We start from the raw sequence: 17,519 nt of genomic DNA on the forward strand, positions 1-17,519 counted from the left end.
ACAATATCTAGGTGTTATTTCTGAGTGTGTGTGTAATAACATCCAGTCGTTGCGAATAGTGTGTGGCAGTTTATTGAACCGATTCAGCCATGTCGGATATGGTACAGACGATTCTCTGAAGTGCACATATCACATACAAGATACAGACATTTTTTTTTCCAGTTTTAGTTCTGATAGGGCATGGCAAGAACAGAGGAGCTGGGGCAGCCGTAAAGGTTAATTTAAAGGCACATTAAAAACAATCCAGATAAAGAAAATTAAATGAGATACAGCGATATCATGTTTTTTTTGGAGAATAAGTAGGGGCGACGGAGAGCAGCTTATGATGGGTGTTGAGAAACTTTGTGCTTACTGCGAAACTGCAGTTATTGGAGTCCTGTACAGCCGTAGTGGGTGGGAAAGGGCAGCAACCATGTCACCCCTCATGGAACGACACTGATACGGGGTCATCAGCGATTATGGGAGACACAGATGAGGCACCATGAAATAAAAGTGATGGCCACTAGTTTATGGGAGACGAGGCAGAAGAAGGTGCCCTTTGGCACAGGGGTGATGGGTAGTGCTGGAGAACAGTTACACAGAAATCCCAGCTTATGACGGTGTACTATGTGAGGAAGACGAGGACTTGAGTGGTTCACAGTGGAGTGATGGAGGAGGACAAAGAAGGCAGATGTGGAGTCTCCCATCCAGAGTTATCACCAGCAGGGAGCGGCTCCATCATCTGCTACAAGACAGACACATATGAAACTTCATAGAGATGAACAGAGAGCACAATACAGACAGTAGTATGGAGGTGACCAGTCCAGCATCACTGCAGCCTCGTCTATAGCACCCCCCACAGGGGCTCAGCCATAGTGGGGTCTGCAGTCATCATCTGAAAGACAACTATTTTATTATAATGGATGTGCAGATATAACCAACATGTTCTGACAGATGAAAACATCCCGCATTGCAACGCACAGATTAGACCCTGATCATCTGCAAACCACCCCTCCAAAACGCAGGAGGGGAAGGAAATCGTGAAGAGAGCAGGAGACCCCTGCAGGAGGGGGCAGGATTGTCAGGATGGACTCTGGCTTCTTGCAATTTGCTGGTGAGTGTTTGGCACACAGGAAAGATGGCCCCATGAAGCTGCAGAGGGCCACGGAGAGCCTGGAGGTCGCCCCTTCCTGCAGTAGGTAGCGCTCCTTTGGGTCCAGGGCTGCTCTCTCTGTGCTGGGGCCCAGGGTCTCACTGTGGGTTAGGGCTGTAGTCTCTACATTGGTCCCGAGGTTTCTTAGTAACCATACTTTATAACACAGTGCCACGAATTATCAGCTCCGGGTTCTCAATGTCCTTTCTGCTCTGCACCATCCTGAGTTCCAGCTGAGCATACGACGGTCTCACCCCAGGTCCAGCCAGAGCTGCAAAGAGACAACAATCAAAATTGCTCTACCCACAAATCACATTAGCCTCATGCCACGTTGTGGCCCCCTCCACCATGTTCCCAGCTGGAACTCCACCCATAGGTGTCTCTACCCTGACTTCCACCCAGGACTCACTGCGTGCACTGGTGATGGTTCTCTGCAGTACAAGCTGCATCGCAGAAACGGTCTTCTCATACGCCAGCTGCAATCACAGGAGTAAGTCAGGTGGAGGGGAATTCAGTGTCTCACAGTAAATAAGAGCTGCAAATGTAATAAAGAACATTCGGGAAAAGAGGGGGAGAAGACAGAAGAAGTCCACCCTACAGATATGAGAAGAGCTCCTCCACCACTACTACCAGATCATCACCTGCCTCTGGCACAGAAAAGTCAAGAGAGCTCCACAAGGTGACATACATAGATATTTTGAAAGCAGATAGTCCCTATGCACCTATGGCATCACTATTGAAGAGCTTACCTTAAAATTGTTGGGGTGATGGTGGGTCCAGGCCAACAGCATAGCCGCAAAAAGATCTCCAGTGCCCACAAATACTGCATCAACTTTTGGAAGTTCAAGGGAGATCCTAAGAGTTTGCATCCGACCATCCTCACCCACTGCAGAAGTGATCGAACAAGCAGGAAGTGTTAATAGGAGACATAGAAAAGTTTCAGAATTTACAACCCCATCTCCGTCTCTTTAAGAGGTCAGTGCCTCCCTTCATATTAGGATATGGGGATTTAACTATGGTTAGCAAATGCAAGACCAGGAGGGCTGTTGTCTCAACCACAACAATGAAAGAGTGGTCAGTCATCCTACAGTTGACTAACAAACACCAAACTAGTGCTCTGTTACATCCCACCAGGTTCTTTACCTCGTCTCTGGCTCCCCAGTGTAATTAGATAATCTGAGCCTCGAGATGCCGGTAGTTCTGAGCTGGTGATGACCACCGTGCTTGGTCCCAAAGAATGCAACATGTCCATGACCTGAAAGACGTGAAACGTGTCAAATCGGTCCCAATAGGCAGCAGGTAATGAAGACACAAGGAGTCAGAAGGAAGGTTCTTCTTACCTGTACAGCATCCTGCTGAGTCTGGATCTTACGTCCTGTCAACAACCTGAGAAGCAGAGGACAATGTTAGCAGCAGGACACATGCTCTGCGTTCCTCTACCCACGGCTTCGCTCTACCATAAGGCTGGGTTCACACGGGGCGGAATTCTCGCGGAATGGCTGCACCGAAAAAAACGTGAGAATTCCGTGGAAAAATGCAGCTTTAAAACCCGGGGTCTTTAAGTGCGGGTTTTGTAGCGGTTTCGCCATCAGCATTTTGCTGCGGCTTTCTCTCCCCATAGAGAGGAGAGAGACTGCTGCGGAAAAGAGAAAATAATTGAATTCCGCGCCGCATGTCAGTTTTCATGCGGCTTGGCCGCAGCATGTGGGCGAGATTGTTGCAAAATCTCGTACACTTCGCTGGCTAATCCCGGGATTAGGAGCTGCGGACAGAATTGCCATGTGGCAATCCCGCCCTGTGTGAACCCAGCCTTAAACATTACTACATCTCCTTCGACTGGTCCTCCCACATTAGCAGGAACATCTTTAGTTTATAGAGCCTAAACCCCCAGCCTGGAGACACCTAATAATCCAGGGAGGCATGACAACTTCCTACATCCTGGCTTGCTACCAATAGAAGATACAACAGTTCATGAAGTAGCGGGTCGGGTTGCTGGGCAGAAGAGGAACGATAAGAAGAAATTGGGATGCTTCCATTTGGAGGGGGCTCTCACACAAAACTTTCTTCTCATCCCTCCTCTCTTGCTTCCTCTCTTCTGCCAAGTGACCCGACTTGCTACTTCACCGTTGTAATGTCCATTAAGCCCAGACCCAATTAGCTTTGGCGCGGTGAATGGATCTTTTTCAGTATATGCTGTCATGCAGAAGTGCAGTCTATTACCTCAATCTGTCATTGTATTCAATGTCAGTTTGGCCTATTGGGCCTTGCCTCTGGCACAGCCTGAAAAGCTACCATACATGGCTCACATGGAGATTATTATTTGGCCTCCAGCTGCCAGGGTGGTTATGGGCACCCCTGATTGCATTGTGGAGGTCTGATGGCTCAAGGAAGCGGCTCCAAAATACTTAGAAGATATAGTCCTCATTGATAGTGGCATCTAAGTGGTTAAAGTGATCAGAGACCAACGTTATTGGTCTTCGATCACTACCCGATGCCTAGGCTATCAGTATAGCTGTAGGCATTGGCTCTGCAGCACGTTTAGCACTGCAAACGTCTTTGGAAGCACTGCCATAGACAGGCGGAGCTTCAGCAGAAAAATGCTCAACAACTGCTGTAAAAGCATAGCAGGGCGGTTGTTAAGAGGTTAAAAAATAAAATATCAAAATAAGAAATCCCTATCACCACATTCTAACACCCATCACGTTAGTTTTCCTTCTGGTGGGCGGTGTGAGGGCTTGTTTTTTTGCAGGATGAGCTGTAGATGCTGTTGGCACCAAGTTATGGTTCACACAACTTTTTGATAGCTTTTTATTTAATTTTTTCTTGGAGCCTAAGTTACTAAAAAATGCAATTCTGGCGTGTAGTTTTGGTTTTTCTTATTTTCATAGATCGAACTTTCACGGATGCGGTGATATCAAAGGTGTTGGATTTTTGTATGTTTTGATCTTTTTACATTAATAATGGGAAAAGGTTTTTTTTATACTTTGTAATATTCATTTTTGTAAGAATTTAAAATAAATCTTTATTTAACTTTTTTTTTTTTTTAAAGACTAAATTTACGGTGGCCAAATTTTACAGGATGTTGATCAGAGCTTGTTTAGTTTTCTTTTACACAGTGCTCCCTATTGATTCTGTCCCAAGAGTGAGGGATGTAGTGCATGTGGGAAGACTGAAACCTTTAGTTAACATCACGGGCCCCTACAGAAGGGACACGGGCACCAACGCCATCAGTTTTGCAGCTTTATTACATTCTTAGCCCCCCTGGTGAAACTTGTGGCTCCACTCACGCCTCAGGAACAACTATATTTTTGCATTAGTGCTCCAAAGCACATGATTTCTTTGGTCTATAATATGCTATTAGCCGGGGGGAACAGAGGACCCGGGTCCGAGTTTAACACAATCATGGGAAAGAGAATTGGGGAAAAGTTTTGGAAAGGATCTGTGGTCCAAACGCTTCCGGTTGACCCATAAATTATCCATATCCTGTAGACTGCAGGAAATGAATGACAAACCCCTGTCCCGAAGGTATAAAACCCCAGGTAGACTGCAGAGATTTAACCACAAGATTTCGGAATCTTGCTGGAGGTGTCAGAATTCCACAGGCTCTTTATTACACATTTGCAGAGAAATCTCCATGCTATATAGGACTGTGTGTCATTTTTCTGTTTCTATAAGCCCAGAAATGGTTTTGCTATCCATGTTTCCAGGCTCTATCTCAACAATTAAGACAGCTCTACTCTGTTTTCTCATTTTAGCCACGAGTCAGATTATTCCCAGATTATGGGATTTACAGACACCCCCTCTAGATCCATATGGGTTGACGCCTTAAACATCCCAATCAACATTGAGAAAATGAGAACCTCCAATGACATGGCAGACCATAAGTTTTATTCCAGGCGGGCCCCCTGGTACCAATTTAACGAGACCAAGGATTGCGGAGTCTGGATGTGAACTGGGTCCTCACCTTCCTGACCTTCTCAAAGTTGACTTCCTGAATTAGTTTTATCCCATATGGGTACTCGCCAGGCACTGACCAGCATCTTACTCTTCCCCCGTTTTCGCCTCCCATATAAACCCTTCTCTGTGTACGGTTTGTAGTTTATTGCTTCACAATACCTTTGCGATGAGTCTGACCAACTTCTTGCTACTATTGTTTAGTAGATGGTTGTCTGTCCTTCACGGGAATGTCAATTCAAACTGTTGATTTCTTTTTTATTGTCCAACTCGTAATAAAAACATTTTGAATCATAATTTTCTTTTACACAGGCCGGGAATTAGCTTATGGGTATAAACAATAGTAATTAATTACTCGTGCCCAGAGGACGGCTCTACAACTTCCCATTTACACAAGAAAATGAACAGCAATCAGTGAGCATTTTATGTTCCCTGAAAGTCACCGATCGACCGACAAACAAGTTTTTGCTTGTTTCTTGGCTGATCTGTGTCTCTTTAACACAACCTGATAATTGGGCTAACGAACATTCATGCCCGATAATCAGGCTATGTAAAAAACGACTCTCTGGGCCTGAAGGAACAAAGTTGGCGGCACTGTTCCTCTGACTACCTGATACACACTGCACAAAACCATGCTTTGGTAGTCTAAGACAAGTACATGCTGCTCTTACTGGCTACCACTGCTCATGTGGGCGACACTGGTAAATCACAGCAGCGGGTAGTGTCTTCAGGTAGGCCCCATGTCCACGGGTAGGTCGGATTCAGCGGTCAGGAGCCCGCAGCAGAATCGCACCCTGCCCGCTGCAAGAGGACATTACTTACCTGTCCGGATCCCCTGCGTGCCTCTGTGGGTCTTCCATCTTCTCCACTGCGGATGTGGGCGAGTGCGCCGCTGCACATGCGCAGTGGAGGTTTTTTTAAAAAAATCTCCTGCTTTCCCGTGGGATCCGCGGCCCGTCTGCAGTGTCAGCTGCGGGTGGGGCGCGGATTGGACGGTTTCCATTGACTTCAATAGAAACCGTCCGAGCGGGACCCGCAGCAAAATGGAGCATGCTGCGATTTGTTTTCCGGACCGAAAGGTCCACAAATCAAATCCGCATGCTTAAATTCAGCTGAGGGCGCCCATGATTGTCTATGGGCGGCTTGAACTGCGGATCGTCCGTGCGGGTGCCCCACTCGGATTCCCACAATTCAATTCCACCGGTGGACATTGGGCCATAGTCAGAGAAGCAATGTGGCCATGTTTGTTTGTCCAAGCCCAGGGGGTCACTTTAAGTCCCACTAGAGAGCTTGAACTTACGATTGTTCGATCACTTGTATAATATATTGCAATACTTCAGCATATATACTGCAATACTATATAGGATTCGGTAATACCGTACAAATTATACGAGCCCTAAGTAGATATACAGCGTACTCATACATAGGTAAATGAACTTACTCAGACTCAAATTGGTTTGGAGTGATGATATCAGCGACAGGGACAACAAGATCTTTATAGACTGGAAGAAGCTCCTCCGGGACATACTGAAGGGAAAAGAAAGACTACTGTACCAGCAGGGAATGGGTCAGACACTGCCAGGACAGGGGGAAGAGATCAGTGTGATGGTACAGACGCAGGCAGGACAAGGGGAAGGGGTCAGTGTGATGGTACAGACGCAGGCAGGACAAGGGAAAGGGGTCAGTGTGATGGTACAGACGCAGGCAGGACAAGGGGAAGGGGCCAGTGTGATGGTACAGACGCAGGCAGGACAAGGGAAAGGGGTCAGTGTGATGGTACAGACGCAGTCAGGACAAGGGAAAGGGGTCAGTGTGATGGTACAGACGCAGGCAGGACAAGGGAAAGGGGTCAGTGTGATGGTACAGACGCAGTCAGGACAAGGGAAAGGGGTCAGTGTGATGGTACAGACGCAGGCAGGACAAGGGAAAGGGGTCAGTGTGATGGTACAGACGCAGGCAGGACAAGGGAAAGGGGCCAGTGTGATGGTACAGACGCAGGCAGGACAAGGGGAAAGGGCCAATGTGATGGTACAGACGCAGGCAGGACAAGGGAAAGGGGTCAGTGTGATGGTACAGACGCAGTCAGGACAAGGGAAAGGGGTCAGTGTGATGGTACAGACGCAGGCAGGACAAGGGAAAGGGGTCAGTGTGATGGTACAGACGCCGGCAGGACAAGGGAAAGGGGCCAGTGTGATGGTACAGACGCAGGCAGGACAAGGGGAAGGGGGTCAATGTGATGGTACAGACGCAGGCAGGACAAGGGGAAGGGGGTCAATGTGATGGTACAGACGCAGGCAGGACAAGGGGAAGGGGTCAGTGTGATGGTACAGACGCAGGCAGGACAAGGGGAAGGGGTCAGTGTGATGGTACAGACGCAGGCAGGACAAGGGGAAGGGGTCAGTGTGATGGTACAGACGCAGGCAGGACAAGGGAAAGGGGTCAGTGTGATGGTACAGACGCAGGCAGGACAAGGGAAAGGGGTCAGTGTGATGGTACAGACGCAGGCAGGGGAAGGGGGAGGGGTCAGTGTGATGGTACAGACGCAGGCAGGGGAAGGGGGTCAATGTGATGGTACAGACGCAGGCAGGACAAGGGAAAGGGGTCAGTGTGATGGTACAGACGCAGGGAAGGACAAGGGAAAGGGGTCAGTGTGATGGTACAGACGCAGTCAGGACAAGGGAAAGGGGTCAGTGTGATGGTACAGACGCAGGCAGGACAAGGGAAAGGGGTCAGTGTGATGGTACAGACACAGGCAGGACAAGGGAAAGGGGCCAGTGTGATGGTACAGACGCAGGCAGGACAAGGGGAAAGGGCCAGTGTGATGGTACAGACGCAGGCAGGACAAGGGAAAGGGGTCAGTGTGATGGTACAGACGCAGTCAGGACAAGGGAAAGGGGTCAGTGTGATGGTAGAGACGCAGGCAGGACAAGGGAAAGGGGTCAGTGTGATGGTACAGACGCAGGCAGGACAAGGGAAAGGGGCCAGTGTGATGGTACAGACGCAGGCAGGACAAGGGGAAAGGGCCAGTGTGATGGTACAGACGCAGGCAGGGGAAGGGGGTCAATGTGATGGTACAGACGCAGGCAGGACAAGGGGAAGGGGTCAGTGTGATGGTACAGACGCAGGCAGGACAAGGGAAAGGGGTCAGTGTGATGGTACAGACGCAGGCAGGACAAGGGAAAGGGGTCAGTGTGATGGTACAGACGCAGGCAGGACAAGGGAAAGGGGTCAGTGTGATGGTACAGACGCAGGCAGGACAAGGGGAAGGGGTCAGTGTGATGGTACAGACGCAGGCAGGACAAGGGGAAGGGGTCAGTGTGATGGTACAGACGCAGGCAGGACAAGGGGAAGGGGGTCAATGTGATGGTACAGACGCAGGCAGGACAAGGGGAAGGGGGTCAATGTGATGGTACAGACGCAGGCAGGACAAGGGGAAGGGGGTCAATGTGATGGTACAGACGCAGGCAGGACAAGGGGAAGGGGTCAGTGTGATGGTACAGACGCAGGCAGGACAAGGGGAAGGGGTCAGTGTGATGGTACAGACGCAGGCAGGACAAGGGGAAGGGGTCAGTGTGATGGTACAGACGCAGGCAGGACAAGGGGAAGGGGTCAGTGTGATGGTACAGACGCAGGCAGGACAAGGGAAAGGGGTCAGTGTGATGGTACAGACGCAGGCAGGACAAGGGGAAGGGGTCAGTGTGATGGTACAGACGCAGGCAGGACAAGGGAAAGGGGTCAGTGTGATGGTACAGACGCAGGCAGGACAAGGGAAAGGGGTCAGTGTGATGGTACAGACGCAGGCAGGACAAGGGAAAGGGGTCAGTGTGATGGTACAGACGCAGCCAGGACAAGGGGAAGGGGTCAGTGTGATGGTACAGACGCAGGCAGGGGAAGGGGGTCAATGTGATGGTACAGACGCAGGCAGGACAAGGGAAAGGGGTCAGTGTGATGGTACAGACGCAGGCAGGACAAGGGGAAGGGGATCAATGTGATGGTACAAATGCAGGCAGGACAAGGGGAAGGGGTCAGTGTGATGGTACAGACGCAGGCAGGACAAGGGAAAGGGGTCAGTGTGATGGTACAGACGCAGGCAGGACAAGGGAAAGGGGTCAGTGTGATGGTACAGACGCAGTCAGGACAAGGGAAAGGGGTCAGTGTGATGGTACAGACGCAGGGAGGACAAGGGAAAGGGGTCAGTGTGATGGTACAGACGCAGGCAGGACAAGGGAAAGGGGCCAGTGTGATGGTACAGACGCAGGCAGGACAAGGGGAAAGGGCCAGTGTGATGGTACAAACGCAGGGGAAGGGGGTCAATGTGATGGTACAGACGCAGGCAGGACAAGGGGAAGGGGGTCAGTGTGATGGTACAGACACAGGCAGGACAAGGGAAAGGGGTCAGTGTGATGGTACAGACGCAGGCAGGACAAGGGAAAGGGGTCAGTGTGATGGTACAGACGCAGGCAGGACAAGGGAAAGGGGTCAGTGTGATGGTACAGACGCAGGCAGGACAAGGGAAAGGGGTCAGTGTGATGGTACAGACTCAGGCAGGACAAGGGAAAGGGGTCAGTGTGATGGTACAGACGCAGGCAGGACAAGGGAAAGAGGTCAGTGTGATGGTACAGACACAGGCAGGACAAGGGAAAGGGGTCAGTGTGATGGTACAGACGCAGGCAGGACAAGGGAAAGGGGTCAGTGTGATGGTACAGAAGCAGGCAGGACAAGGGAAAGGGGTCAGTGTGATGGTACAGAAGCAGGCAGGACAAGGGAAAGGGGTCAGTGTGATGGTACAGACGCAGGCAGGACAAGGGGTCAGTGTGATGGTACAGACGCAGACAGGACAAGGGGAAGGGGCCAGTGTGATGGTACAGACGCAGGAAGGACAAGGGGAAGGGGTCAGTGTGATGGTACAGACGCAGGCAGGACAAGGGGAAGGGGCCAGTGTGATGGTACAGACGCAGGAAGGACAAGGGGAAGGGGTCAATGTGATGGTACAGACGCAGGCAGGACAAGGGAAAGGGGTCAGTGTGATGGTACAGATGCAGGCAGGACAAGGGAAAGGGGCCAGTGTGATGGTACAGACGCAGGCAGGACAAGGGAAAGGGGCCAGTGTGATGGTACAGACGCAGGCAGGACAAGGGAAAGGGGTCAGTGTGATGGTACAGACGCAGGCAGAACAAGGGGAAGGGGGTCAATGTGATGGTATAAATGCAGGCAGGACAAGGGGAAGCGGTCAGTGTGATGGTACAGACGCAGGCAGGACAAGGGAAAGGGGCCAGTGTGATGGTACAGACGCAGGCAGAACAAGGGGAAGGGGGTCAGTGTGATGGTACAGACGCAGGCAGGACAAGGGGAAGGGGTCAGTGTGACGGTACAGACGCAGGCAGGACAAGGGAAAGGGGCCAGTGTGATGGTACAGACGCAGGCAGGACAAGGGAAAGGGGTCAGTGTGATGGTACAGACGCAGTCAGGACAAGGGAAAGGGGTCAGTGTGATGGTACAGACGCAGGCAGGACAAGGGAAAGGGGTCAGTGTGATGGTACAGACGCAGTCAGGACAAGGGAAAGGGGTCAGTGTGATGGTACAGACGCAGGCAGGACAAGGGAAAGGGGTCAGTGTGATGGTACAGACGCAGGCAGGACAAGGGAAAGGGGTCAGTGTGATGGTACAGACGCAGGCAGGACAAGGGGAAAGGGCCAGTGTGATGGTACAAACGCAGGGGAAGGGGGTCAATGTGATGGTACAGACGCAGGCAGGACAAGGGGAAGGGGTCAGTGTGATGGTACAGACGCAGGCAGGACAAGGGAAAGGGGTCAGTGTGATGGTACAGACGCAGAGGCAGGACAAGGGAAAGGGGTCAGTGTGATGGTACAGACGCAGGCAGGACAAGGGAAAGGGGTCAGTGTGATGGTACAGACGCAGGCAGGACAAGGGAAAGGGGTCAGTGTGATGGTACAGACGCAGGCTGGACAAGGGAAAGGGGTCAGTGTGATGGTACAGACACAGGCAGGACAAGGGAAAGGGGTCAGTGTGATGGTACAGACGCAGGCAGGACAAGGGAAAGGGGTCAGTGTGATGGTACAGAAGCAGGCAGGACAAGGGAAAGGGGTCAGTGTGATGGTACAGAAGCAGGCAGGACAAGGGAAAGGGGTCAGTGTGATGGTACAGACGCAGGCAGGACAAGGGGAAGGGGCCAGTGTGATGGTACAGACGCAGGCAGGACAAGGGGAAGGGGTCAGTGTGATGGTACAGACGCAGGCAGGACAAGGGAAAGGGGCCAGTGTGATGGTACAGACGCAGGCAGGACAAGGGAAAGGGGTCAGTGTGATGGTACAGATGCAGGCAGGACAAGGGAAAGGGGCCAGTGTGATGGTACAGACGCAGGCAGGACAAGGGAAAGGGGCCAGTGTGATGGTACAGACGCAGGCAGGACAAGGGAAAGAGGTCAGTGTGATGGTACAGACGCAGGCAGAACAAGGGGAAGGGGGTCAATGTGATGGTATAAATGCAGGCAGGACAAGGGGAAGCGGTCAGTGTGATGGTACAGACGCAGGCAGGACAAGGGAAAGGGGCCAGTGTGATGGTACAGACGCAGGCAGAACAAGGGGAAGGGGGTCAATGTGATGGTACAAATGCAGGCAGGACAAGGGGAAGGGGTCAGTGTGATGGTACAGACGCAGGCAGGACAAGGGAAAGGGGTCAGTGTGATGGTACAGACGCAGGCAGGACAAGGATAAGGGGTCAGTGTGATGGTACAGACGCAGGCAGGACAAGGGAAAGGGGTCAGTGTGATGGTACAGACGCAGGCAGGACAAGGGAAAGGGTCAGTGTGATGGTACAGACGCAGGCAGGACAAGGGGAAGGGGTCAGTGTGACGGTACAGACGCAGGCAGGACAAGGGAAAGGGTCAGTGTGATGCGTTTGGTACACAGCACTATTAGGGAAAGGGCTCACAGAGAAGTTGGTATGGAGAACATAATATGGGGGGTACAAATGACTAATCATGGGGTTCATACCATTGATCCTTCTCCATTCCATTTATCTCCCAGGACAGGATCACAGACTGCGGGGAAACAGAGGCAAGAGTTTAGTTATTCATCTTCTCTCTGACTCTATGAGAACATTACTGATGATCCAGTGCCAGCTTACAATGTACTTAGCCCCTTATTGCCAGAACCATTTTGTGCCTCACTGACTGAATGTCACCTTCCAAGAACCATCTATTTTTTTCATTTTTTCATCAACCTAGTCATGAGTATCACATAGTCTGCGGCAGCACAACGATGCAGTAGAAAAAGTAAAAAAACTTTAATTCCTCTATTGCAGAGCATGGCTGCAGTCCCCCTGGGGGCAATAAGTGAGTGCTGCTTGCACAACTCTTTTTATTTTGCCGCCATCTGAGCGATGCGAGGTCTTGATTTTTGCAGGATGAGTTGTAGTTTCCATTGGTACTATTTTGGGGTACATGCAGCTTTTTGATCGCTTTTTATTGCACTTTTTGTGAGACAGATGAATGAAAAACAGCACTTTTTTTTTTTACGATGCCACCGTGTGGTATAAAGGATATGCTAACTTTATGCTTTGAGTCGATACGATTACAACACCTAATATATACCGGTTTATTTTCCACTACTTTTACACAACAAAACCCTTTTTATGGGAAAAAAAAAGAATTCTATGCCCTCCACGATCTGTAATATTTTTTAGCTGAGGGAGATCTTTTTTTTGTAAGACGAGCTGGAGTTTCTATTTGTAACATTTTTTGGGTACATGCGACTTTTTGATGGCATTATATTGTGTTTTTAGAGAGGCAGATGAATGAAAAATAGCAATTCTAGAATTGTTTATTGACTTTTTACAATGCTCACCGTGCAGGATAATATACATAACACTTTTTTATACTATGGGTCATTACGAATGCGGTTGTACATATTTTTTTCCATAATAAAGGGGGTTTGTAAGAAGAAAAACATTTTTTAGTTTTTTTAAAAATTGAAGATACGCTCATTCGTCTGCTGGTATAATACACTGCACTACTTATGTAGGCTTTTCCACTCCAAGCCGTTAGTGCAGGAGCCCAGTTGTCAGCTGAGCCTCGGCCCTTTCCGGCATGAGACTCCCATGCCAGCCTTAGACTAGGCCACCGTGTCTTTACATTGGCCTAGCCTAAGGTCCCTAAATGACCGCTGTAAAATAATGTATCACTAACAGATTAAAGGGCACCAAAGATCCAGATCATTCCAGGTGACACTTAGCCATTTTACATTATTACCTGGGTCAGGAACGCTATGTTTTCTCCTTAGGGAGAGCACCTAGAAGGTGAGTGCGGAGACTTCATGCGCCTCTGGGTAATATGCAAATAAGGGAGATGGAGGAGGCGGAGGTATGGTTCCATCTCCCTTATTTGCACATTATCACCCAACATGTTATACTGCAGTTACAGCTATTCCATCTATGACTGTTGACAACCAGCCTCCATATTATGTCCGAGCGGCTATCACATACCCCCTCCCCCCGTTACGGACATCCTCACACTATATGCTACAGTGATTGTTATCCCGTAACGGGGGGTGGGGAGGGGGGGGCACCCCTACACCGCTCTTTCATATGTGTTTAACCCTCCAGGACAAAACATCATTCACTACTGTACCATAAACCAGTCGTGGGTTCTGCCGCTTCAGTTCCTGGATAATATCCACAACCCGCGCCAGGAACGAGGCGTCACGCGTGTAACCTGCAGGTACAGAAGCATGTGTCATACACAGAGAAGACACCAGAGGGGGAGGGTCAGATAACCCGCAACCCCGCCATTAATCATGTAAGACAGTCAGGTGACGTCACCTGTCAGGACGTAGTCGTACTGAGTGACTCCGTTCAGCTTCAGCCCCTCGTACACCTCCTGGAGCTCCTCCGCATTTAGGACCTGCCCCTTCCAGTGCGTGTATCCTGAAAAGGGAAAGAATGGTGAGCGGCAGGAGTGACCCCCAAGAGACCACTTACCACAACAAGGTACTCACCTGTGTGGTTGGAGAACTGCACTGAATTTATGGTGTCCACTTCAAACCCCAAGACCTGGATGCAAAAAAAGTGTCATATACCGGCTGAATACACAACACTGGGGGGCACCCCATTCACACAGTCAACTGCACCTCCTTCACACCCCTACCCCGTCAGACACAGCACCCCCTTACACTGTATGCCCTATTGATCACTGACACCCCTTTCACATTCCACTAGTCATTGGTGCCCCCATCAGTCACCTGCATCCCCTCTTACCTCTCTGTCAGCCATCTGTCCACCCCTATCAGTCAACAGTATGGCTCTGGTACGTCTGCAGTCAGTCATCTGTTCCCCCTCATACGTCCCCTCATCAGTCACTTGCACCCCTCTTATGTCACCCTGTCAGTCACTTGCACCCCCTGTTATGTCACCGTGTCAGTCACATATACCCCTCTCAATCCCTCCGTCAGTCACCTGTCCCCCTCACACCATCATTTGTCACCTCATAACCCCATACTTCCTCCTGTTACCTATGAACTCATCATACATACCCATCATATGCCACCTTGTCAGCCACACCTGTACCTTATTCATACATCCCTGTCAGTCACCTACATCCCTCCCTCATACGTCCCAGTCAGTCACCTCTACGACCCACATACTTCCCCCTGTCAGTCATCTGCAAACCCCTCAAAACCCCCTGTATGTCCCCTGCATTCCACTAACACCCTGCCAGTCACCTGCCCCCTTACATCCCCTTGTTAGTCATCTGCACCCTCCTCATACATCCCCTTGTTAGTCATCTGCACCCTCCTCATACATCCCCTTGTTAGTCATCTGCACCCTCCTCATACATCCCCTTGTTAGTCATCTGCACCCTCCTCATACATCCCCTTGTTAGTCATCTGCACCCTCCTCATACATCCCCTTGTTAGTCATCTGCACCCTCCTCATACATCCCCTTGTTAGTCATCTGCACCCTCCTCATACATCCCCTTGTTAGTCATCTGCACCCTCCTCATACATCCCCTTGTTAGTCATCTGCACCCTCCTCATACATCCCCTTGTTAGTCATCTGCACCCTCCTCATACATCCCCTTGTTAGTCATCTGCACCCTCCTCATACATCCCCTTGTTAGTCATCTGCACCCCGCTCATACATCCCCTTGTTAGTCATCTGCACCCCGCTCATACATCCCCTTGTTAGTCATCTGCACCCCGCTCATACATCCCCTTGTTAGTCATCTGCACCCCGCTCATACATCCCCTTGTTAGTCATCTGCACCCCGCTCATACATCCCCTTGTTAGTCATCTGCACCCCGCTCATACATCCCCTTGTTAGTCATCTGCACCCCGCTCATACATCCCCTTGTTAGTCATCTGCACCCCGCTCATACATCCCCTTGTTAGTCATCTTCACCCCGCTCATACATCCCCTTGTTAGTCATCTTCACCCCGCTCATACATCCCCTTGTTAGTCATCTTCACCCCGCTCATACATCCCCTTGTTAGTCATCTTCACCCCGCTCATACATCCCCTTGTTAGTCATCTTCACCCCGCTCATACATCCCCTTGTTAGTCATCTTCACCCCGCTCATACATCCCCTTGTTAGTCATCTTCACCCCGCTCATACATCCCCTTGTTAGTCATCTTCACCCCGCTCATACATCCCCTTGTTAGTCATCTTCACCCCGCTCATACATCCCCTTGTTAGTCATCTTCACCCCGCTCATACATCCCCTTGTTAGTCATCTTCACCCCGCTCATACATCCCCTTGTTAGTCATCTTCACCCCGCTCATACATCCCCTTGTTAGTCATCTTCACCCCGCTCATACATCCCCTTGTTAGTCATCTTCACCCCGCTCATACATCCCCTTGTTAGTCATCTGCACCCTCCTCATACATCCCCTTGTTAGTCATCTGCACCCTGCTCATACATCCCCTTGTTAGTCATCTGCACCCTCCTCATACATCCCCTTGTTAGTCATCTGCACCCCTAATACGTCCCCCCGTCAGTGATTTGTACACCATCATACGTCCCCCTAGCAGTCACCTGTACATCTGTCATACATCCCCATTATTTGTCATGCTGTCAGTCACCTTTATTCCTTTACATCCCTATCAGTACCCCTAATACATCCCCATATCAGTCATCTATACATCCTCATATGCCCTTCTTAAGTCATCTGTACCCCTAATACATCCCCCCCAGTCATCTGTATGCCATAATACATCCCCATCTATGTTCCCTTGTCAGTCAGCTGTTCATCTCTCATATGTCCCCATCATTTATCATGCTGTCACGTCACCTATATCCCTTTACATCGCCATCAGTACCCCTAATATGTCCCTGTGTCAGTCATCTATACATCCTCAGACGTCCCCATTTTAGTCATCAGTTCATCATTAAACATCCCTCCTTCTGTCATCTGTACCCCTAACACATCCCCCCTCAGTCATCTCTATGCCATCATATATGCCCATCATTTATCACGCTGTCAGTCACCTGTGCACTGATGATACGTCCCCTGTCAGTTCCCTACATCCCCTCATACGTCCCCATCTGTCACCTGCAGCCCCTGTGAGTCACCCGTCCCCTGTCCCCTGCCGGCAGCCCCCTCTCATGTACATCCCCTGTCAGTCCGCTGCCCCCTCCTCGCATGCTCCCTGCCGGCAGCCACCGCTCCCCTCTCACGCCCCGCATCCCCGGTACCTGCAGCGGGAAGGAGGCCGCCTTGTTGCCCACATAACCGCGGACAACGTGACTCTGGATGGAGAGAACACGACACTCGCCGACCGCAGGCTCCTCCATGACCCCACACTGCAGCGACCGCTGAGCGACAGGCACAGACCGGGACAGCTATGGAGGAGGGACCGGGGAGGAGGAGACGGAGGCCCGGGGGAGGAGAGGCCGGCCCCCCGGAGACGTGATCTAACCGTACAGAGGAGACCACCCTGGAATATACGGGAAGGACATATACAGAGGGTATCAGCACATAGTATACAGGTGGATATCACCATATAACGTATACGAGGAGACCACCCTGTATACACAGAGATATCACCCTGTAGTGTACAGAACGGATATATCACCCTGTAGTGTACAGAACGGATATATCACCCTGTAGTGTACAGAACGGAGATATCACCCTGTAGTATACAGAACGGATATATCACCCTGTAGTGTACAGAACGGAGATATCACCCTGTAGTATACAGAACGGATATATCACCCTGTAGTATACAGAACGGAGATATCACCATGTAGTTTACAGAACGGATATATCACTCTGTAGTATACACAACAGATGTATCACCCTATAGTTTATATAACTGATATCTCACCCTATAGTTTACATAATAGATATATCACCCTATAGTATGCATAACTGATATGTCACACTATAGTATACATAACAGCGGCCCCAGTA

At 50.3% G+C, this 17,519-nt stretch overlaps 1 protein-coding gene across 1 annotated transcript; it reads right to left on the reverse strand.

Annotated features, from left to right (window-relative positions):
- Nucleotides 1-56: 56 nt before the first annotated feature.
- On the reverse strand, nucleotides 57-16,967 carry PDXK (pyridoxal kinase). Its single transcript, XM_066599446.1, has 11 exons — nucleotides 16,802-16,967; nucleotides 14,101-14,155; nucleotides 13,925-14,029; nucleotides 13,734-13,817; nucleotides 12,100-12,146; nucleotides 6,528-6,613; nucleotides 2,473-2,518; nucleotides 2,276-2,387; nucleotides 1,882-2,018; nucleotides 1,542-1,608; nucleotides 57-1,403 (listed from the first exon to the last, which is right to left on the reverse strand). The coding sequence occupies exons 1-11, from the start codon at nucleotides 16,898-16,900 to the stop codon at nucleotides 1,291-1,293; spliced, it is 951 nt and encodes a 316-aa protein (XP_066455543.1). The 5' UTR covers nucleotides 16,901-16,967; the 3' UTR covers nucleotides 57-1,290.
- Between the last annotated feature and the right edge of the window lie 552 nt (nucleotides 16,968-17,519).

This window comes from Eleutherodactylus coqui, chromosome 4 (genome assembly GCF_035609145.1).
Source record: "Eleutherodactylus coqui strain aEleCoq1 chromosome 4, aEleCoq1.hap1, whole genome shotgun sequence".
Taxonomy (NCBI): Eukaryota; Metazoa; Chordata; class Amphibia; order Anura; family Eleutherodactylidae; genus Eleutherodactylus; species Eleutherodactylus coqui.